The sequence below is a fragment of the Photinus pyralis genome, unplaced genomic scaffold (assembly GCF_008802855.1).
Source record: "Photinus pyralis isolate 1611_PpyrPB1 unplaced genomic scaffold, Ppyr1.3 Ppyr1.4_LG7, whole genome shotgun sequence".
Classification (NCBI taxonomy): Eukaryota; Metazoa; Arthropoda; class Insecta; order Coleoptera; family Lampyridae; genus Photinus; species Photinus pyralis.
The window spans coordinates 22,086,804-22,108,833 of NW_022170738.1; the positions used below are offsets into that span (position 1 = coordinate 22,086,804).

Genomic DNA, 22,030 nt, shown 5'->3' on the forward strand with positions numbered 1-22,030 from the left:
AAGTGAAATATTAATTCTGTAGTGTGAGAGGAAGATCTATATATGTGTTTTAACTTATGTTAATAACATTTAAAATGTTGGGTATATGTTTGTGTATGTGGAATCGTACCTATCCGATCCTGGGCGCCCTTCAAAGGGTGTGGGTGTGGGTGTCTTTTTATTGAAGGCTCATAAAGATAAAAGTTAACGAAAAAATATTTTTTGCTATACAGATATAATCTAATTTAATGTTTTTTATTTATTAACAACATAATCATATAATAGTATGTATAGTTTTGTAGTATGACCCACAGAGTGGTAAAATGTCACACAGGACTGACATTTAAAAAAAATAAATGAGTTGTCACCCCCACTATTCCTAAATGCAAATCAAATGAATTCAAAAGCGCACAAAAGTTGGATTAACAAACACATGGAATTTTTTATTGCATTTTTTACTCGTTTTGCACTTTTGATAAATCATTCAAGAAACGTCCAAGTGTCGGTTGCATGTGCGACTGCAAGGTTAGTATTACTTCATTGGTGTTGGGAGTTCGTGTTTTCCCGCTCCATCCAGGCCCCATTTTTTTAAGTTTAAATTTTTGAGTAAGGACCCCCACCCCACTCCCAATACTAGACTGCTGATTTCATCAGTTAACACAGGCGTTATACTTTAAAACTTCCACGTTCGAACTTAGTCTGTTTGCAAGTGTGTACCCTCCAAGTTCGATCAAACGAATACATGTGGAAGGCTCACTTTAGATGAAGGAAATAGTGTCTTCATTTGCTGATTTTGCATTTTGTTCAGTTCATACATGTTCATGGTAAAATTTAGCTCTGCTTGCTGCATCCAGTTAGTACCTATATTGTTGTGTAATATTTATGCCATCACTAACAAAAGGTAAAATTCTTCGCTTTATTGCGAATTGTATTGCCTTCAGCTTCTTGTGTCCGATGAGTTTTCACCCAACAACGATCCATAAAAGTGTCAAGTAATTTTTATTCATTCCGAAGAAACAATAGCACAATATTGCAAACGTTATGAACCAATATCCTGAGTTCTTTCAGTTTTTTTTAAATTGCGGTAATAGGTAGTTGATTCATTTATCGAATATTAGCTTTTCACCTTTCGAATTAACTAAGAAATATTCAATTTTGGGGATTTTTTTTAACGGTAACTACCAATCGTCGTAAGCATTTATTCGTGGAAATCTCCGAAAAAAAATGTTATTGGTTGGGGTGTCCGAGCCCGTTGGCCTTGTGGAATAGCCGCCACTGGTGTCGGTTTCCATAGCAACAGAATTAACACATTACGCACATGAGCGGAACGTTTTATGAGAATTTGACATTTCTATTTTGTTTATTTACAATTTTGCTCACTATTTATAATGGCAGGAGTTGTTCCCTCAAAGAAATCGACATCTGCTCGTAAGCAGTGGGCTATTCATGGTAAATAAAGTCATTTGTTACTTGATATTAGCGAAGTATTACCTTATTATTGGAAAAAACTTTTGTAGGACTTATTTATTTTTAGATGGGCCCTATGGTTCTCTAAAACGTTTGAGAAATCAGTTGGCTAATGATGGATGTGCGGAGTCACAAATGGTACTGGCCAAACAGTTGTTGCAGGAGGAATGTGGTAAGCAATAATACCATGAGTGTGATACATAATCGCCAATACTTGATAATTGTTTGCAGAGTTAACTAACACTGTCATTACAGAGCTGGAAACGGAAAAACGTGAGAACTGTCGTTTGGGAGTTTATTGGCTGATGAAGTCGTCGGAACAAGGGAATTCCGAAGCAACGGAATTGTTACGGTCATGTTTTTTGAGTGGAAAGGGTATTACCGAACATAATTATATGGATGTCAAGCTGTGTATTAATATGACACAAGATGAAAAATTGGCTAGAAAAGCTGCGCGAGATTTATTTTCAAGGTGAATATTTGACAAGCCAATTTTTACTTTGTAGTCTGAGTAGGTATAGTATGTAGTAATGTCTTAATTTAGAAGTACAAGTGCATTTGCTAACATCCAATGAATCTATAGCACTGCACATTCAATTTGTCCAGATATAGCACCTCGTACATTTACTATTAATTTGTGTATAATTTTTCCAAACAGCACAGATTTTTCTAAAAATTCATTCATTTTTCTGTACCTGACCTAAGATTGAATGCGACTCCTCTGGCGAGAAAAATATATCCTTGAAAATAAACCTGGGAAAGGATAGATTTGATTCTAAGCAACTTTTGTTCTATGAAGTTTTTTGTGCAAGTCATGACTTTTTGACCTAAGTATTTGGGAGCAGGGGCGGATCAACGGGAGGAGCAATTGAAAATTAACCCCTCCCAAGGGCCAAGATTGTTGTGCTCATACAACTCCTCCCGAGTTTGAAAAAATTGTCGTGCGATTGTTTTCAAGAATATGCAATTTTCTGTGAGACACAGTGTTGTCAGGTCATGGAGGAAACGTCATTGATTGACAAAGTGTTAAGGGATAACTCGGTATGTGTGGCAAATTTAGTGGTAAATGCATAAAATAGAGTTTCTAGTGGTTACCCTCGGGACCCCCGTTCTAAGGGATATCCCCCACCCCCCCTACAGAATACGATCCCTAACTATCACTGTATTAACATTTGCCCTCCCCAGATGGCCGCCACTGTTTGGGAATAATATGACTGGACAGGGCCCTTTGAATTAAGTAGCTTCCTAGGTGGCTATTGCGATTGCTGTTTTTTGGACATCATAAAATTTCATCAAGTGTGGACGTTTTAGATCATTTTAAGCAACTTTTAAAGAATATTTTCCGTCTGTATCATCAAATTTTTTTTTCAAATAGCAACCTGAAATTTTTATTAAGTTATTAGTCCAGTCAAATTAGACGTAAAAATGCTAAATGGTTACAAAAGGTCCGGTAGAAGATTTTATTTTTCAAACTTGTTTAAATGGTAGAGAGAGAAAAATCCAAGTTTGCCAATGCGACTGACGTCGGGAGAAATTTCTGTGGTCAAAAATCTGCAAAAATTTCTGACTTTTTTCGGTTTTTTAAGAATAACTCACCAACGGTAATACTTAGATAAAATCATCCGTTATTAAAACCTGTAGTGTATAAAAGTACCGTCAATTTGATATTTTATTTGGCCCTCTAAGATGTATAGTTTAGGAGATACTTACACTAATTTAAAGTTTCGTGTTTATAGTAGTTTTTAGCGCATTTTTTAAGAATTAAAGAAATGTGGGACCATTAATTTGTCTCAGATTTTGTATGTACATGCATCTAGTGATGTCATGTCAAACTTTTGAAAATGGTGGAGGAAGAGGGAGTAAATACATGATCTATCCTTCATGGTATTCTAATGAAAGGTCTCATCGAAATGAATTGGTTTCTACAAATGATAACCTTGCTGCGCGACTCCATTTCGACATCACTGGATGACTGTATGTTCCACGGTATTCTAATTAAAAGGGAAAAAAGTAAATGTTTTCTACCAGCTCCCGCCTTTCTTTCTAACCCTGTATCAAAAAGGGGGGGGGGGTTGAAGGGGGACTTGTTTTACCCTTCATGGTACTCTAATGAATGGACTTAATGAAAGGAATTACCTTTTACCATCCATAGTCTTCCTCCTCGACCCATTATCGTGATCGCTTATAATTACTTATATCTCAAGAGCGGATTGTCTGGAAAGGTACTCATAAAAGGCGATTGGGACGTCTGGAAGAAATATATCTTTTGGTGTTGGCATAATTTATGAGCGAAACGGTTTGTCGAAGGATAGTACCTAGGTACACAAAGGCAAAATGTTTAATTCTAACCAACCACAACTTGAAGATAAAAATACGAGCTCTTTCGGAAAGATTTTGAAAAAAACATTTTTCATTGGTTTAATATAACCGTATGTTTAAAAAAATACGGTTTAGATAAAAGGTTTCTTGAAGATCAAGTCATGATCCTGGATAGCTTAAGGATCCGTATAGACTCAACCATGTCTCTTTTTATAAGTCATATGTCGATGTAAAACACACCTTCCAACAGTGATCCTAATCCCATGAATTGCTAACCGCATAAAAAACATTAAAGCATATGTACTTGACCTTATGACCTACGTGCATTGAGATGGTATTGCATTTTTCAATACGAAAAGCATTGGACAACGATCCTTGAAAGGTTAGGAACCTTCAATTTTTGAATACAAATCTGGGTAGCCAGATGGTGATGGTTGCATTGAAGAATTTTGAGTATTTTCCAATGTTTTCCGTTGATGTCGTCCGTCTGTCCGTCACACTTACTTTTTTTTTATTTTGTTTTTTTTAATGGTAGGTACGGTTTTGGTCAGAAGTAATGTCCCTCGATTATCTCAAGTGTAGCACATAATTAATACACCGGATCTCTTGTGAGATTTGAGCTTCTTTTCAACGTGAGGAAAATGCCTAAGATTGAAATGAAATTGAACTAAATCACGGAGAAACTGACACATTGGTACTTTTTCTACAGTTGCAGTTTCTAAGGGAGGACATTACTTCTGACCACGACTGTACGTATTAATTTTAACACCTCATGTTGGGCCAAGCCAGTGAGAGAGAAGGAAATGAATAAGGTTGACAAATGTAAAGAACCACAAATTACCTACACTGTTTTTTAGGAGATACATCAAGTTGAAGTTTCGAGTTTTTATTTAATTTTTGAAAAAAATAAACATCAGCTAAAATTAAAAAATTAAATAAATAAATTTAGATATAGATGTATACCTAATCTATTTGTGTAAATTACTATAAACATGAAACTTTAAATTAGTGTATCTCCTAAACTATACATGTTAGGGGGCCAAATAAAATATCAAATTAAAGGTACTGATTTTACCTAAGTATTGCCGTTGGCGGGTTATTTGAGAAAAATTGGAAAAAAGAAAAATTTTTGCAGATTTTTGATCACAGAAATTTCTCCCGACGTTAGTCGAATTGGCTTGGATTTTTCTCTCTCTTTACCATTTAAATAAGTCGGAAAAATAAAATCTTCTACCGGACCTTTTGTAATCAGAAAGTACAAATTGACTGGACTATATTCGAAATACCTTATTTTTCTGTATACAACCTACAAATATTGTGCCAGGTTTTATTACAAAAAAACTGAGAAATAAAATGTCAACGTTAAAAAACTAAAAAAAATTTTTCGCCAAAACGGTTACTATGATTTCGTTAAAATTTTGCGAATGTACATTAGACATTATAAATGATGTACTGTCAAAAATACTAACTGCCGGAGCGCTAGAAAAAGTCACGTGACCTTAGGAGTCAGTTCGGGACACATTAAATACATTACGGCTTATGGAAAATCCGTGCGCGGCTCCACTATTTATTTTTTTTACTCCGAATCCGTTTAACATAGAGCCACGAAATTTCAATAAGAGCTGGTCAATGGTGCAAACAATTAAATTATAATGTTTGTTAATTTTTAGTCACACTGGAAGTAATTAATTTTAAGGTTTAAAGTATTTGAAGATAAAACGACTATATTAAATCCGTGTTTTTCTATATTTCCACCATCATATTTCTGTTTTTAGGAACGATATCATTATAATTCTTTCGGCGTTTTAAATTACAATGATATGCGCCTCCAATTCTGCGTATATAATGCCTTATTTGGTATTAGATTTAACAGGCCCTACAAGATCGCGCATTAGTTATCCGCGCAGAGCAAAATTCACCATACGGAAAATTTTGTTGTTGGTACAATTGTATCATATATCGAATGAATTGTGGCCAAAGGACACAAAAATGTTCAGAAGGAATTTTTAAGAAATGGTCTTTTGTTCCTTTTTTCAGCAGTGTTAGTAAATAGCGTAACTTTAGAAACACGCGAACGCGCAATGGAAATTATTATTTTTTAAATAATTATTACTAATGGACTTTCAAATAGTGTTTGTAGTATCTAGAGACCTTTTCGAGCGCTCCGGCCTGTAAGTCTTGGATGAAAAAATAACTGGATTGCTAGCAAAGTCAAATTTATGAAGACAACGTCTATAGCGCCATCACAAGGCGGTGTGCGTTTTGTGAAACGAAATTTGACACACGTCAATGTTACGAGATTTAATTTTAATGGCCGTTTGCACCGTTTTACTAAACATCGTTTAAAGTCGTAAACACTGTTTAGCAATAGACAGGGTTTGCACCGTACATTAATCAACGTTTAGAAAGGTGTAGGCTATGTTTAATCTAAACGTCCAATTTTGGGCGTTTAAAGGTCTGATTAGTACGAGTATGTCATAATTTGTAGGTTATAGTAAATACTACCAGTATCTTTATTTTGATTTTCTTTCTGTGGTGTCATAAATTTTGATAAATTATGGATGTTGTTGAAGAATTTTTCATAGAAGATGATTTAGACATATTGGATATAGTAGAGTTTAGATTCCCACGTAAAGTTTATACTAGGAAAAATCATTTCGGGGAGATGGATAACTTAACATTCTTTAAGCGCTTTCGTTAGACGAAAGATACAGTTCTGCAGTTGTTAGAATTAATCGAAATGGATCTCGAATATAATAACAATTTGTATGAAGCTACTAAGTACCTAATTACCCATTTGTTATCCTAAACTATACTTTTAGAAACAATAATGTAGCACCTATTGATCAGTTGTTAGCAGCGCTTAGGTTTTATGCAAGTGCCGGACATTTTATTTTATTTTATCGGCATGGATATCTCCACAGCATCACGGTTAGTTGCAAAGGCTACACATGCTATTAGTAGACTCTATCCACAGTTTGTTAAAATGCCAGGTCCAAATTAATTCAAGCGCAGAGAGTTATTGGTTGTGTTGATGGTACGCATGTCAAAATACAATCACCAGGTACTTAAGTAGTTTCGCATAATACCTGATGAGGTCAATATACATTTTCCAGGTGGAGAAGATCCGGAGGTTTTTAGAAACCGAAAGGGATATTTCTCTATAAATGTTCAGGGTACCTACTTGTGATGCAAATCTGAAAAATCACAAATATTGGCAATCATTAACTTTTCATCCGCACTAAACGTTGGGCATCGATTTCTTTTTTTGGTCGGAGCTTCCATTATTAACCAAATTTACTAAATTTAACAAAGTTGATGATTTTAAGCTCAAATATACACTTTAAGATTAACAAACAGTCAGTAAACACATGTGACAGTAGATATTTTACAGTGTTGCCTAGCAGATTCTCCGATTACCTAAACAGCGTTATGTTTTTGTCGGTGCAAGTGGTTACAAATTAAACATTGATTAAAATTAAAACAGTGATTAGTTAAACAACGTTTATTGCAGAAACGGTGCAAACGGCCATAAGTGTTTTATAGTGATTTTATGTAAATTTGTGTTCGTTAGTCTACTTTTACATAATTAATTAAAAATGAGACGCTGAAGTTGTTTTATAAAAAAATGTGATGCAGTATATAACCTTAAAAACAAGGACGTTAAAACAGAAACGTTTTTCGCGTAAGTAAAAGGCTAATTTGGTTCCTTTAATTTTTCCGAATCCATCAAATGAAAATGTCGATAGTTTCTCCGATGAAGAACAAGTTGAAGAAATGACAGTAGATGAAAATGTAAACAGATGTAAACACTTTTGCTGGTCATCAAAATATGAATCTTAATCGTTGTGTAACACCCTCACCATCATGGTATACACCATCCTGGAGATTGGTTAGACGCTGCAATAAACATGTATATTTTTTAAATAAAAGCTTATTCCACAATCTATTGGTATCATTATCCAAAAATTACATTTACTTCAAATTTATTTATTATATAAATTAATTCGTCAGGTATAAAGTTAAACAGTTATCGTATTAATATTTTGTGTGGATATACTAGCCCTTGCAATTTTCATATTTAGCGCCTCAGATTTAGTTCTTATTTTAGTCATACTCAGTGATGGCGCTGCAGATGTTGGCTTCAAGTTTTAAGACTCCACAAAGAGCGACAACCTGAAATGCGAAACGTTATAGGTACTCACTGTCAACATTTTCTGAGAACTGTCAACTCGTTACAAACCTTCAAAGAGATGAACGTATCGTCAGGGGCTTTAATGAAAAATTTACGCAGTTGCTCCGATTTCTTATGGACGCCATATTGGATTATGATGCCACTTGATAAAGAAAAAAATTACAAAATCGGCGATGAATGTTTGCCTTGAAGTTCACAATGTATTTCCATTGTTATACACACAACTATAATCAATGGTATTTCTTACGGCAATAATTCCATGGCCGACTGTGATTGAAACCGAATTTATCCGTTTATTGTCTTGCAAAGTCAACACGCCCATGAATTCGTATTACAGTCCAATACTGCACATCGGCGTCCAGTATTTTTGATTTTGTTGCAATATAGCAAACACTTAACGCACAGTTATAATAATAATAATAATAAATAATAAAGTTTATTGTAAGCAAGAATCTTACAAATGGACAGGGGTTCGTCTGGTTAGGCGATCTACCACCCTTCCAAAAGTAATCATAATTAAAAGGTGTATCAAATCTCTTACCAAGCTAATAAAATTAACATAAACAATTATTAATCATTGAGTTACCTACAGTATTGACAAATATATGAATATAATATTTCTACAAACTAAGTATGAAAATAACAAATTATTTAAAAAAAATAATAAAAGTAACCCTAAGATTGTGGGAGTTTTACAATTTCCAAAAGGCATGTTTTGAATTGGTTTGGGTTACAGTTATAACACTAATGCAAAAACGTTTACATATTATAACCTTCAATTCTGACAGGCAGGTCCGTTGATGACGTCACATTAGGGTTGGGATATGACTTAACGCTGGCAACATTACGAGTATAATAGGGATCAGGCAATCCATATTACTTATATAGCATCATTGGGTCTACTCATGCGCAAATCCATCTTTTTTATTATTATGGCTCAATGTTTCATTAGGAAAACTAGCATCAAATTTTCTCGCTGATGATTGTGTGACAAATAAAAAACACTTGTTGGTTTAATAAAAATATACAAAATGTTCTGCATTTCTGATACGGGATTGTATTTCTTGTTCATAATTATTGTAATCAACAATGAAACGTATGGTAGTAGGTACTGATGAGGGCTTTTGTATGAAATGAATGCAATACAATGTGTAGGTACCAATGTGTTTAATTTAGTTAATTAATATGAACACGATTTCCATAGCTTGTCAAATGGCGAAGATTACATTACGTCCCAACAACTTCAAAGGCGAATTTTGGAAATCGATAAGCAACAAAGTACGTCAAACGCGATTCAAAAAAACCGTTCGTACAACTGCAATGGAAGCGGAGAACCGTCAAATGGAGAGCTTGTGGATAATTACGACGAACAGGGTAGCGATTCGGATCAGGACGTGGATTGGACGGGAAGATCTGTCGACGGCAACCAAAAGTTAACCGAAGAAAATCTGGTTTCGGCGGCCGTCGATTATTCGCACGGACACCTTCCGTTGGTAAATCGAGGAGTGACTTTTTCCGACTTGAACTTATGTGCGCTCGATGAGATCCCGGTTGTTCACAGATCTATACTTCATCCATTTCTCACATGCAAAATCTTATACTTTAAATTAATCCGAGCTTTAGGCTGCCGTCCTATCGGTAGTTATATTCCCTCGATTCAAAGTGACATTCAGTTGGTCCTCATGATGTGTTTGTATTCGTTTGTTAGTTGCAACAGTGTGCTACATTTTGTTCCTATGGCGACCTATTACATCACGTTCGTAACTATGGTAATTAGCACCTTTCAAATGCTACAAATGGGTAACCATTATCACGATTTTCAAGTTTGGTCCAATTTGTTTATCACTTACTCGGGTGGCAGTTTAAATGCGGCCGAGGCGGAATATCAGTTCATTCGCAACAATTTAAAGCCCTTCGCCCATTTCTTTCTCGCTTTACTTATAAACCTGCTTGTTTATCCCATTATCTCTGATCAGTGGATACCACAGTCCGAATTGACGATCCTCGCTTTCTGTCTAACGTTCATTACTTTACACAGTTTTACACACAGGGAGCGGGGAGAAAGCGCCACCGCACTACTAACTTTGCTTAGTTTTGCTACGAATGTACTTGCGAAGTATCCGTACGAGACCGACGCCGTGGTAACACAAGGTTGGAGATTCCTAGACCTTAAAATTCCTACTTTCGCCAGCTACATCATTGGGAATGGTATTGAGTTTTGTATAAACTTCAGAATTTTATTCTACATCCTAATACCATTTTTGTTAGTGTGCATAGCGTCGAGACGGAATTGGTCAGGCACATACAAGTGTCTTATACCGCACTGTGTCACTTTAAGTTGGTTGCAGATTGCCATAATCAACTCTCAAGGCGCGACTACTTTTGGCCTTATGCGTGGTACTCTGGCGTTAGTTGGCATTGTAATGTTTTTACCGTTGGTCGGCTTAACGACTATCATTTTACCTTCAATAGCTTTAACGAAATGGGTGGTCACTTCTGTGTCGTTATATAGCATACTCCTCTTTCTACTATTTGCATCATCAGGCTTAGGAATCAGTTGGTTGTTGGCCCGTACAAGATTTCGCCAACAAATAGCGTATTTGCAAGTTATAACCGCCATCGTCACGTTTTTCATTCTAATAAATTCATTTTCCGCCAACAACTCCTCATTGAACGTTCACACTCACAGCTCCACCGCAAATGGTATTACCTGGGATCAGTACGAAGAATTTTGCGATCAACCCAATTGGGAGACTTCAACAGCTGCCGCGAATCAAATTCGATGCGCCAAGTTGGCCGACGTACCCGTCGAATGGGAGGGATGGGTGCACGAAATTAAAGTAAGATCAATCACAAACGTCTGGAGAAAAATATTCGGTTATATACCGAAATCTCTTTCTCAATATCTGTATTGCATTTTCGGCGAGAGCGTCGAACACGATTGCAAGAATCTTCCTGAAGATGTAACGGAAGAATGTCTAATGTTTTACGACGCGATCAGAACAACGAGAAAGTGTTCGTTAGATAATCTCAACGTGTACGAGTTTCACATTGTATTACGAAGAAATATGGTATTATGGACGAAAACGGCCGAAGTAGTACTAGAAGTCGGCCATCATTTTTCTAACTTCACGCTGCAATTGAAACCGGACGATAGAATCAAATTTACCGGATTTTTAACTAACGATGGAATCATAGGCGGCTCTAAACCTCATGTCCTCGTCGAGTCGATGCGGTGTATCCATTGTCACAAGACTGAATTAACGAATACGGAAATACGATCAGTTAATTTGTTAACTCTCGAGTCTGTTTTGAGTAACTTTAATTTAGGTTTAAAGTTTATTATCAATTTTTTGTTTATGCCAATTAATTTGTTTGAATAGTTTGTCAAGAGTAAATTAGGATGTTGGATGGCAATATATTTATCCTATTTGAAACAAAAGAATAAAAGATAGTAAGAAGATCTCAAACCAGTGATATAACCTAGAATATTTATTATGAATGAATTACAATTTAAATCGGCAGAATAATTATTTATTTTTACAAATGTATTTAATTATGACTTGTCAAATCTGAACTTTGTCTTTGCAAATAAATTTAATATAGACATGTTTTTATTTCCTGGAATTTGTTGCATTTTTCTTTTCTTTTTGTGGAAATGCGCTAAAAATGGTATCGGAAATTAAAGAGAAAAAAAAAAGGATTACGCAGCAATAAAAATGAAATACAAAGTTGTAAATAGGAGGTATGCACTAAACTATTAAAAATCTGAAAGGTATTGAATATGGGTGATTTAATAGCATGTTACAAGTATTTTGGATGAAATATAAATATAATGGTAGTGAATCACTACTTTAAGTAGTTCTACGTTTTCGCAAAGATCGCCGTTTTTTATTAGGTTAGGATGTATGAGAAAAAGTGGAGCGTGTGTTGTGTTTGGCTGTTGGTAAACGTCGTACGCGTAGAGGGGCGGGTCTACGGGGGAGCCCTAGCTATGCCGAACTCGCCTTCGCCTCGCTCGGCATTGGTGTACGAAAAATGCGAGTCATTTTCGTTGTGAAAAGGGTGAGCCCGAGCTATGCCGAGCTCGCCTTCGTCTCGCTCGGCATTGGTATATAAAGTGCGTGTGTTAAGAATCGAAAGTCCGACATCACCTTACTTCGTTAGGGGAAGGGTAGTCGTTTTGAGTCATCCGCGATTTCGATTCAACCGCGTTTGTTTATCAGATGTCGCTTAGTTCAATTTATCATATAACTCACAATTACCCATTGTGAGCCTAACGTTGTTTTTTAAAGAAATAGTACATTATATATCAAGGTAGAGAAGTCCACTATTATTGCCTGAGCACCAAGATTACATCTCGAGGCGCTTGCGCCGAGGGGTGTAAGGTGCGAAGGCAATAATAGACTTCTCTACCGTGGTATATATACTATTTTTTTCACTACTAGCACTTGAAATCCTCTAAATTAACATATTATATTGATAAGAGAGTTAACGGTTGGACAGAATTGTTTGTTTCTTAATTTAACATGTCAATCAAGTACGTGGAAGTACAAGTCAAACAGGCCGTATTTTGTTCTGTCATTGAGATTTTTCAAAGAGTAATTTCGTTCGAATTTTTTCAAAATGTTATAATTTTAGGTATGTAATTTCTCTGGAAATTGCGAATGGTGGTGATTCGTTTTAGAGAACTTGTCTAAACGTTCATTGAGCGAAATTTCGGGTTGTGTTTTCTAAAAGTGACAGCGTGACAGTTCTCATTATTGACTACTAGTTAATAATAAAAAATTATTAACCACTTTGAACAAATGCCGAGAAAGCCTACTTTACAAGTGGAAAAAAGGTTAATAATCATGTCATCAGACGCTAGTAGTGAAAAAAATCTAGTACTGTCTTGAACAGTAAACCGTCTCCAAAGTAGTTCAGTTACATTTAACGTTTACTGTCTTAGGAAGGACCCTACCATCTCAGAATTCGCGAAAAGTCGAAATCTCTAGGTGGCCCAGAGACCGCGAAATCTCGATGGAACAGACAGACGGACACGCGGCGGAAAATCGAGCACATAAGCGTTACGGCCGTTTTTTATTAGGTTGGATGTATGATTGAAAAAGTATGTAGTGTTGGCCACCGTGGACGTAGAGAGACGAGTCTAATAAGGGAGGGCCCGAGCTATGCCGAACTCGCCTCCAGCTCGCTCGACACTGGTGTACAAAAAAGTGTAGTGTGTTTGGCAGTTGGTAAACGTCGTTTACCACCGTGGACGTAGAGAGGCGAGTCTAAGGGAGGGCCCGAGCTATGCTTTAGCTCGCTCGGCATCGCCGTGCAAAAACGTGTAATGTGTGTTTGGTTGGCCGTTGATAAACATCGTTTGACACCGTGGACGTAGAGAGGGACGGCCCGAGTTATGCCGAACTCGCCTTCGGTTCGCTCGGCATTGGTGTGCCTACTACTCGCGTTAAATTTTTCATTATTTGTATTTTAAAGTCCCGACCTAGGACACCCCTTTGGTTTATCTTGAAATGGACTCGTCCATCAGTTTGACGTTTAGTTTTTTTAAAATGGCCGGAAATTCTCATTTTATGGAAATTAAGGAAGGAAAATATGCCTTTTCGTTGCGACAAAAAGCTTCCAACACATGCGGATAGAAATTCTAGAATGTTTAAGACTTCTCACGGCAGAGGCGGACTGGTAACCTTTAAGTGGCCTGGGGAAAATATTTATCGGCCCATTTTTTAGAATTGGAACTCGCGGGTAACATTTAGTTCTATAAAAATAGTCTCTTTAATATCTTGAGCAGTATCAACTTAAGGCGTATATTTTATTTTATTGCCTTTATTTTATAATTTTGCCTTGATAACTTGTTCTGAAATTTGACGTTTTACCTATTAGGTACATAGGTACTTAAATTTATTATTATTGTGTAAGTAATTATATTGACCATTGGTTTTGATTGTCCTCGTCTTGGCTTTCGTTCGGGGGTGCTTTTTCTTTGTTTTTCACAAATAACGCTGTTGATAATGTGAATTTAGCAATGGGCCGAATGTTTTTAACAATAAAATTGGTTCCAAGAAATTACCATGGTGCCCGGGTTCATTAACGATAGGAAGTCCTCGTTTCTATTAGGTACCTCTGTGCCCTATATTGCACTTTCCATATTACTGTAAATAACTTCAATTATACAATTATCCGTATTCACAGTATACATCGTATACCGTATAAACAAAGTTTCTTGTCTTTCTTTCGCTGACATAAGGGCGCGCTATCAGTATTGTGTGTTGCCTATCTCACAATAGCTTTCTTATGGGAAACATGCCTAACGTAATTCATACCGTTTTTAAAAACTATACTTTTTTTTGGGAAATGTTTGTTGTTTCTTGTTCTTAAATGTATGTAAATTATGAGTGAACAGTTTATATTGCACTAAAACTCATAGCACATTCTCTGAAAGTGTATAAAGTAGACGTTCGATTGCAATGGCAATCTTTTGTGTATAATTCAAAGGTCAAAGAAGTTTTTGAAATATAAATTGTTTCTCCAGATTCTTGAACATATAAGGAATAAAACGTGATGTAAAAATGGATAATATGTGGTTTCTAAAGCACAAACGGTATGAACTCCGTACACTTGAATAATAACTCGTAAAACAATTATAGAAAAGAAATTTGTGCTCAGTGTAGTTCAACGTATATCCACTAAGATGGCTACGGTATACTATTCTTACAAAGCGGGAAATTTAAACTGGAGTACTTATTGGAATGTATTAATGTATCTATTTTTTAGCAGTATAACTTATTCCTTTTATTGGCTTTGTTGGTTATTAATGCAGATAAAATGTATCCAGCAAAAAACCGTACCATAAGTAGGAATTACACTGGTTAACGTTACCTACATTCAAAATTTGGGTTAGGAAACTGGCAAAAGAAGTATTTATAAACGTTGAGTTTAGGATCATGGGATTTTTCACTCTACGTTATAATTAATTAATATAAAAATTTCAGAGCTTACAACAAAAAGAGGTTATGTGGGATGGTGTTTCTGAATTGATAATACAGTGTTAATACTGCTTACGTTTACCAGACGAAGCGCTACTTATGGGCAAGAATACTCTCGCCCAAGTTGCTATCTAATAGCACTGTCGACTTGTACGATGGTATTTACACCTCGGAAGTGCTATCAGACAACTCTGCAAGAAATCAGTAACTGAAGATTATATATTTATTCGATAATAAATGTACACGTCACTTACAACTAAATTTAAGCACTATTAATAATAACGAAACCCCACCGATTGGATGCCATCTTGGTTCCCATAATTTGAATGAACTACATACTATCGGCATTGAATAATTCAATCGTTGAGTGAAGGATCTCAATGTTATCGGTATTATATCAAAATATGATTTCACACCCAAACAAATAACATTCAATTATGAGTTAGTATTGCTGACTTGCAAATCTGGTTTTCCTAAAAATATTGCGTGGATTGTCCTTTGTGATCATAAAGGCTGAGTATTCCTTAAGGCCGATTCACATTATTATCGGTCAGGTTACGGTCAGAACATGAACAGTACAGAAATACACGGTTACAATAATTGACCGCACCGTGTTCTGATCATGATGTGACCGATGGCCTTATATAAACGCACTGCAATGACATCGTTCGGTAAAATGATAATCGGAAAAAAATGTACTCGGTGTCGGAAGTCAATCTTCGGAAATGTGTACAGTCGAAGGATAGCCTAAAACAATCCATTAATAGAACTATATTAAAATAAAGAACCTCAACTTTACTTACCTAGGTAGGTACTGGTTTTTTTTGTTATTTTGCAGTTAATAGAAAATCAGGTAAACATAATCCATAACATAACCCAACTTTGAATGGCATTTCAGGAATTACAATTACTATAGGCACTGTTATTGGCATTCAATTGAATTACTGAACAAAACCGCATATTATGGTAAATAAGTATTTTTAGGTAGAATTTATTTCGCAAGATCACTAAATTCCCTTTTTAGAGTTATGGAACGATATTTACAGTTACAGGTGGTAACCAAAGATAAGCAAAATACTATTTTTAATTTTATCTCAAGACGAATGTATGCGAGTGTCAGCGACCTAACGAAGTACAAATAGGGATCGCGGATTCGGGATGGCAGCACAAAGCAACGAATATTTAAAAAATACTACTTAGTTCACTTTTCTTACACCATGGCGTGCAAACGCACCCATAAACGAAGATTTTCTTGTTTTCGCAAACTGTATTGAAAAGATAGGAAGACTCATTGTCCAGTGTAACGCGTCCTCTTACAAATAAAAACAAATTCGGCGAAAAAAATCGATTATTATAAGGCCAGTAACGCACTAGGCAGCCATAAAACTGCGGGGGCTAATCCCACACACTATTGTTTATTCGAGCCCGCCTAGACAGCTGAAAATCGTGTGTGGCTGCCGCAGTGAGGCTGCCTAGTGCGCTACTGGCCTTATTCTGCACGCTGACCAATTAAATTGGAATCAACCATTATAACTCATAAGGCATAACATAACACAGTAGGTACAATAAAAATATATAGACAGAAAATAATGTTAAATAAATCGATTTTTGGCGGCCCATCAGTTGACATTTATACCGGCCCATCGGGCGATCGCCCGACTGGCCAGTCCGCCCCTGCCTCACGGACTTGCCCGCGCCCTATTTAACTCAAAATCACAAAAAAAAAACGCCTCACTGATGACGTCATCGGTGCATATTTTAAGGTTTTTTTTTGTTAATTTAAGGGTGAAGAAGTATAATAATCAAGTTTTGACCGTATGAATGTCGCCCCAACTTTTCATGGACTACTTGATTTCGTTGAGAAACTTGAGTTACCTCAAAACCGGCGGTGACCTTCAGTTGCGTTTTACCATATTGTTTTCAATTATGTTGTTCAATCTTTTATATTGAAATATAATATAAATATACAGGGTAAGTAAACGTTGTGAAGCACGTTTTTAAATAATTGGTGTTTTTATATAATTATAGTTATATTGTTCAATCATTTATATTGAAATATAATATAAATATTTATATTGATTCAATCATTTATATTGAAATACAATATAAATATACAGGGTAAGTCCGGGAACAATCGATTATATCACTTATTTGTGAAGCAATTTTTTAAATAATTATTCTTATATAATAAATATTAATGCATTTATAGTAATTGTAATGTTTTTTTTTCTTCTGTGTAAAAAAAGACTTCTATATTTCTTGTAGGTAGGTAGAAGACAAACTCTTGCGAGTGCGTGGTTATATGCCCCCAGTAATGACGTCTCCAAAGTATTAATTTGCGCACTATCTTTTTGCACTTTTGCTTCGGTACCTAACTTTTTCAATTCGTTAGGCGAGTTTATTCTGCCTGTAGCAGAAATGGCGTTTGAATAACCGTCTTTATAAAGATACTTACCTACCAGAACCAAATGTTACTAAAAAAATCAGTAAACGAAACCAAAGATCTGGAACTTCTGTTTATTTTGTGTCCATTGCGAATGAAAAAAAAAAGACTACTGTACATCTTTTAATAGTCCTATAAATATATACACACTGGAATGGTACACCTACAGGTAGTTTATATTAGTAATGCATCTATCTAACGGAGTCTTGAAATAATACCAATAGGTAAGCAATACTTATTATTACAGGGAAGTGAGCAAACTTAAACACCTACGGAGCAGTTCTTATATACCTATCTATTTAAGCAGTCTATTCTAGGAAATCACAAAATTATTTGAGATTCATTTTTCTCTGTACAGTGATTTAGAGACACAGAATGATTTCAATCGAACTGTAGACAATGAAATCAGTTCAAGACATTTTAGAGATAGATGAAAATCATACTGTGATGCTATGTAAATAATTAAGTACATGATGCCTTGCCTACTGTGTTCGTCTAAAGTCCCTCAAGTGCTTTTTAGATGGTAACATTTTTGTGACACAAGCTTGTGCGAGAAGATTACTACCAATTCAAATGTTACCGGCTAGAAAGAGCTTGTGTACCTACCTACTTGTCAACATTTTTAGACGTGCATAGTATGCTCAGTCACTAAATGAAAATGCTTTACCCTTTTAGGTTTACTTTGTAATTCACAACCATATTATTTTCAAACATCTTTGCCCACAGAATCTAGAAGGACTTCTATGTGCCTCTACTGTTCAGGTTTATAGCTATGCCCTGTTTTAAACTAAAAATCTGATTAAATATAGATTTCAGGTACACGTAATTACAATAATACGAATAGGTGCAGATCAAACAGAACTTGAGCAATTACGGATTATTTAGTCCACTAGGTATGCAGTGTTTTTGCAAGTAAAATTCCATTGTGAATGGAATCGAAGATTATTGCCATAAATGGTATGAGCTCTGCCGAGTTCTCTTTTCATATTGCGGATAATTGAATTTGAAGATTTTACTTTAATATAAAAAAATAATTTAACCAAATCCCACCTGATAGGAATTGTGTTATCAAAAACTGGAATATCGTATAAACTTACTTAAAGTAATATCACAACATTTTTTTGGTCAGGCAAGTAATAAAGTGCTATCTTAGGAAAAAGAAGATTCGTATTGTTTCCCTTCAGTGGTAGCATTTTGTTCTAAACCTTGCAACTCTATAATGGCTCTGTCGAGTGGAACTATTTTGAATAATTCAGAAGTAGGCTGATACGTATATTTACTACTATCTAACTTAAACTTCAGTCCTAAAACTATGTTCAATGCGGACGCGTCATAGTTATGGCATCCAGAATAACGATATTGCGGTTTTTTATTAAATCGACAACCTCCAGATTGAGCTCCTATTGGATAAATACAGTCTTGAGTTAACGCACATTGTACCCATGGCAGCATCACATCCTTATGTGTGCTTTCAGTATTGACGAGTATTATAATATCCGCCGATACCATTTGCACGAACAAAAAGTTATCCGCATCGGTACGAAAATAATCGAACATCTTTTTGTGAGTACGACTAGATACAGCATTCTTAAGGGGCATCGCCCACGTCAAAATTCCGCTACCCTTAACGACCGAGTTATATAAATTCAATAATACTTCAGGTATTACAAATCTTTTGAAACGAATGTTACATTCCAAGAAGAAAATTGATCCGGTGTGCTGGAGAGCGTCCTGAAAAAAGTATTCATTTTGTTAAGTGATATCAACAAACAAAGCAGTGGCGTATAAAATCGTCGATACCTGCCTGTATCACAACCGGCCGGTACGCACGTAAAGCTTCATCTTCAACGTGTGATGGAAATTCGTTTAAATTAAAACTAATGACTTGGCACCGACTGCTATTACAGTAGTTCTGTAGCTGAAACAAAATTGTCATTCAATTTTCATATTCATCTTTGAAATGCGTTCGTTTTAACATGGTTTTGGTTTCAAATACCATTTTTATTTTTATTTATTGTATTAAACAATAGACAAGAGACAACAACACTTACAAAACAACAATTTATAAGTATACCGCTCCATAGCGAACGTGAACAAAAGTATGTCTGGCGATAACAAGAAACGTATTGGGGAAAGCGAGCGCGGTTGCCACGATCTCTTGGGACTTAAAAGTTTCTGTTTAAAGCCGACCGCGTGCCGAAAATGCATGTGTACTACGAGCCCTAACAACTAAATGTTGGGACAAGCATTTCATTTCGTTTAATGGCTAAGAAAAAATTATGTCTACACACCTATTCATCCGGTTTTTGGCAGTATATAAAAATGTATCTGTATTACTGCCATAAATGCGAATAAATGAAATAGTTCCACAATTTGTTAGCATTTTGGACGATATTATTTCATTTCTGTACAGAAACTTCTGACAACTAAATGTTGGGACGATGTTCCACACTTATAAGTAGTAGCTAGTTAATTTCACTAAGTGGGCTTTGGGACCAATGATAATATTTGTCATTTGCCAACTACATATTCCATAGCTTTATTTTGATAATAGTTTGTTATAAAAATGGTCCGCGGTGCAGCGACAAGTTCGCATCTACGTTCACTCATTGTAAAGCAATATTGCCAAGGTAATACCGTTCGTGAGGTTGCCGAAGCTTTAAATATTGCAAAATCAACGGTCTTTAACGTGATAAAACACTATAGAGAAAACGGAGATATTTGTGTTAAGGGTAAAAGTTCAGGTCGCCCTAAGCTAGTGTCAGCAAGAAATCAACGATCTCTTATAAAATTGTGCAAAAAAGGACGAAGAAATACGTTACGAGACATTACGGCACAGTGGAACGAAGAGTCAGGATTAAAACTCTCGCGAGAATGTTGCAGACAATGGATACACAAATCTGGACTAAAATTTTATAAGGTATGTCATAATAATTCAACAAACTTTTCTTTGAGAATATTGTTTTATCACACAAAGGCTAAGGAAAAACCACTTCTTACCACAAAACAGAAGAAAAACAGATATCAATGGGCGAAATCTAAGCTATCATGGACTGTAGACGACTGGTCAAAAATTATATTTAGCGATGAATCAAAATTCGATGTATGTGTGGGGGATTTTCGAAAACGGGTAATCAGATCCAAAAATGAAGCTTTTCACCCAGATTGCATTAAACGTACCGTGAAATTCCCAAAAGGGGTTATGATATGGGGATGTATGTCGGCGAAAGGTTTGGGATACTTTGAGGTTATCGACGGTACTGTAAACGCAGAGAAATACCAAAACATATTAAAGAATAGGCTTCTTCCGAGTATCGAGAAGCTGTATGGCGAGGAAGATTTTGTTTTCCAGCAAGACGGAGCCTCTTGTCATACAGCCAAATCAACCCAAAAATGGCTCTCTGAGAATGGGATCACAGTTTTGTCATGGCCTTCTAGTAGTCCAGACCTAAATATTATTGAAACCCTTTGGCATAAGATGAAGCAGCAGTTACGAAACAATCCTCAAAGAACAGTTCCAGATTTAAAGTTAAAACTGGCAGATATGTGGACTAAATTTACACCTGAGTTTTGTAAAACATTAGCAGCAACTATGCCTGCCAGAATAGCAGCGGTTGTAAAGGCGAAAGGAGATGTAACACCGTATTGAACTAAACATCCTTGGTTTTGTCCCAACATATAGTTGTCAACAATTGTTCATGACCTTTGTCATTTTTTTTATTATAACTACTTGTATATTGTATTACTTTTCTTGTTGCATGTAATACAAAGTTCAATATTAAAACTTTCATTTTTTTGTTTAATAATTTTAATAAGCGTTGCCGCTCCTATTAAATATTTCTAATCGAAACATTAAATGGCTTGTCCCAACAATTAGTTGTTAGGGCTCGTATTTTATAGCAAGTCTCTGGTACTATTGGTAAAAAAAGGTACCCTAGTCGAGGTCGTTGCGTTCAGAAAATAGGTCCCGTTTCAGAAATTCTAACGGGCTAAAAATAGCGAGAGAGGTGGGAGAGTGAAGAAGATTAATTTGCGAGCGATCACGTACGTTTTTCATCATTGATTTTTTCCATCGCGTACCATTTTTTTACGAGAAATTTTATTTCGCGGAACATGGGCATTTTATTTCGGTGCATAGTAACTTAGAACGTTATTTTTTTCGCGAAATTGAAGCCGGTATGCTTAGCTTCGCAATACGTCACGGAGTCACCTGTACCTACCATTAAGCGATCTCAACATGCCTAATCTTTATTTTTATCAGTTAAAACTAACAAAGTTGTGTGTCAATAAAAAACGGAATGTTTGTCTCATGTTTATTCTACCTGTTTCAGAGCGATTAATTAATAAATTACTATAGTTTGATTCTGTATCGATATTTATTTCAACCAAAAAACATTTATAAACGACCCGTGTAGAAAGCTTTCATAAGGAATTAGCATAGAACATAAACAATAATTGATGTCACAATCGAGGGCGATCGAAAACTTTACAAATAGGACACTGTAATACAGGGTGTTTCGAAATTTGCGCACACGGACTACGTGATGATGTTATACGACAAAAACTGAACAAAAAGTTCCTCTATCAGTTTTCCATCAGACGGCTATTTTTCGCGCTACCGCGGTTTAAAAAATC

General features: G+C 35.7%; 2 protein-coding genes and 1 long non-coding RNA gene across 6 annotated transcripts; 2 read left to right on the forward strand and 1 right to left on the reverse strand.

Annotated features, from left to right (window-relative positions):
• Window positions 1–1,296: 1,296 nt before the first annotated feature.
• On the forward strand, window positions 1,297–11,569 carry LOC116175883 (wolframin-like). 4 transcript variants are annotated; one of them, XM_031494235.1, is made up of 4 exons: window positions 1,297–1,428; window positions 1,514–1,618; window positions 1,678–1,918; window positions 9,165–11,569. In XM_031494235.1, the coding sequence occupies exons 1-4, from the start codon at window positions 1,368–1,370 to the stop codon at window positions 11,341–11,343; spliced, it is 2,586 nt and encodes an 861-aa protein (XP_031350095.1). In that variant the 5' UTR covers window positions 1,297–1,367; the 3' UTR covers window positions 11,344–11,569. The 4 variants fall into 4 exon arrangements, with proteins under 4 accessions (XP_031350095.1, XP_031350096.1, XP_031350097.1 ...); XM_031494236.1 differs by having other exon boundaries at window positions 1,702–1,918; XM_031494237.1 differs by having other exon boundaries at window positions 1,369–1,463.
• Window positions 11,570–15,822: 4,253 nt separating this feature from the next.
• LOC116175391 lies at window positions 15,823–16,961 on the forward strand. Its single transcript, XR_004146299.1, has 3 exons — window positions 15,823–15,918; window positions 15,977–16,508; window positions 16,737–16,961. It is a non-coding gene; the product is annotated as an uncharacterized LOC116175391 (long non-coding RNA).
• Window positions 16,962–17,502: 541 nt separating this feature from the next.
• Window positions 17,503–19,365, reverse strand: LOC116176897. The gene is made up of 2 exons (XM_031495718.1): window positions 19,200–19,365; window positions 17,503–19,126 (listed from the first exon to the last, which is right to left on the reverse strand). The coding sequence occupies exons 1-2, from the start codon at window positions 19,329–19,331 to the stop codon at window positions 18,545–18,547; spliced, it is 714 nt and encodes a 237-aa protein (XP_031351578.1). The 5' UTR covers window positions 19,332–19,365; the 3' UTR covers window positions 17,503–18,544.
• Between the last annotated feature and the right edge of the window lie 2,665 nt (window positions 19,366–22,030).

What these genes read in the sequence shown, in the direction of transcription:
- LOC116175883 (XM_031494235.1), top strand. Translation starts at nt 1,368, where the DNA reads ATGGCAGGAGTTGTTCCCTCAAAGAAATCGACATCTGCTCGTAAGCAG. An exon ending in TAAGCAGTGGGCTATTCATG is followed by an intron (nt 1,429 to 1,513) that starts GTAAATAAAGTC and finishes ATTTATTTTTAG; the next exon opens with ATGGGCCCTATGGTTCTCTA. An exon ending in GTTGTTGCAGGAGGAATGTG is followed by an intron (nt 1,619 to 1,677) that starts GTAAGCAATAAT and finishes AATTGTTTGCAG; the next exon opens with AGTTAACTAACACTGTCATT.
- LOC116176897 (XM_031495718.1), bottom strand. Translation starts at nt 19,331, where the DNA reads ATGACAATTTTGTTTCAGCTACAGAACTACTGTAATAGCAGTCGGTGC. An exon ending in ACCGGCCGGTTGTGATACAG is followed by an intron (nt 19,127 to 19,199) that starts GCAGGTATCGAC and finishes TACTTTTTTCAG; the next exon opens with GACGCTCTCCAGCACACCGG.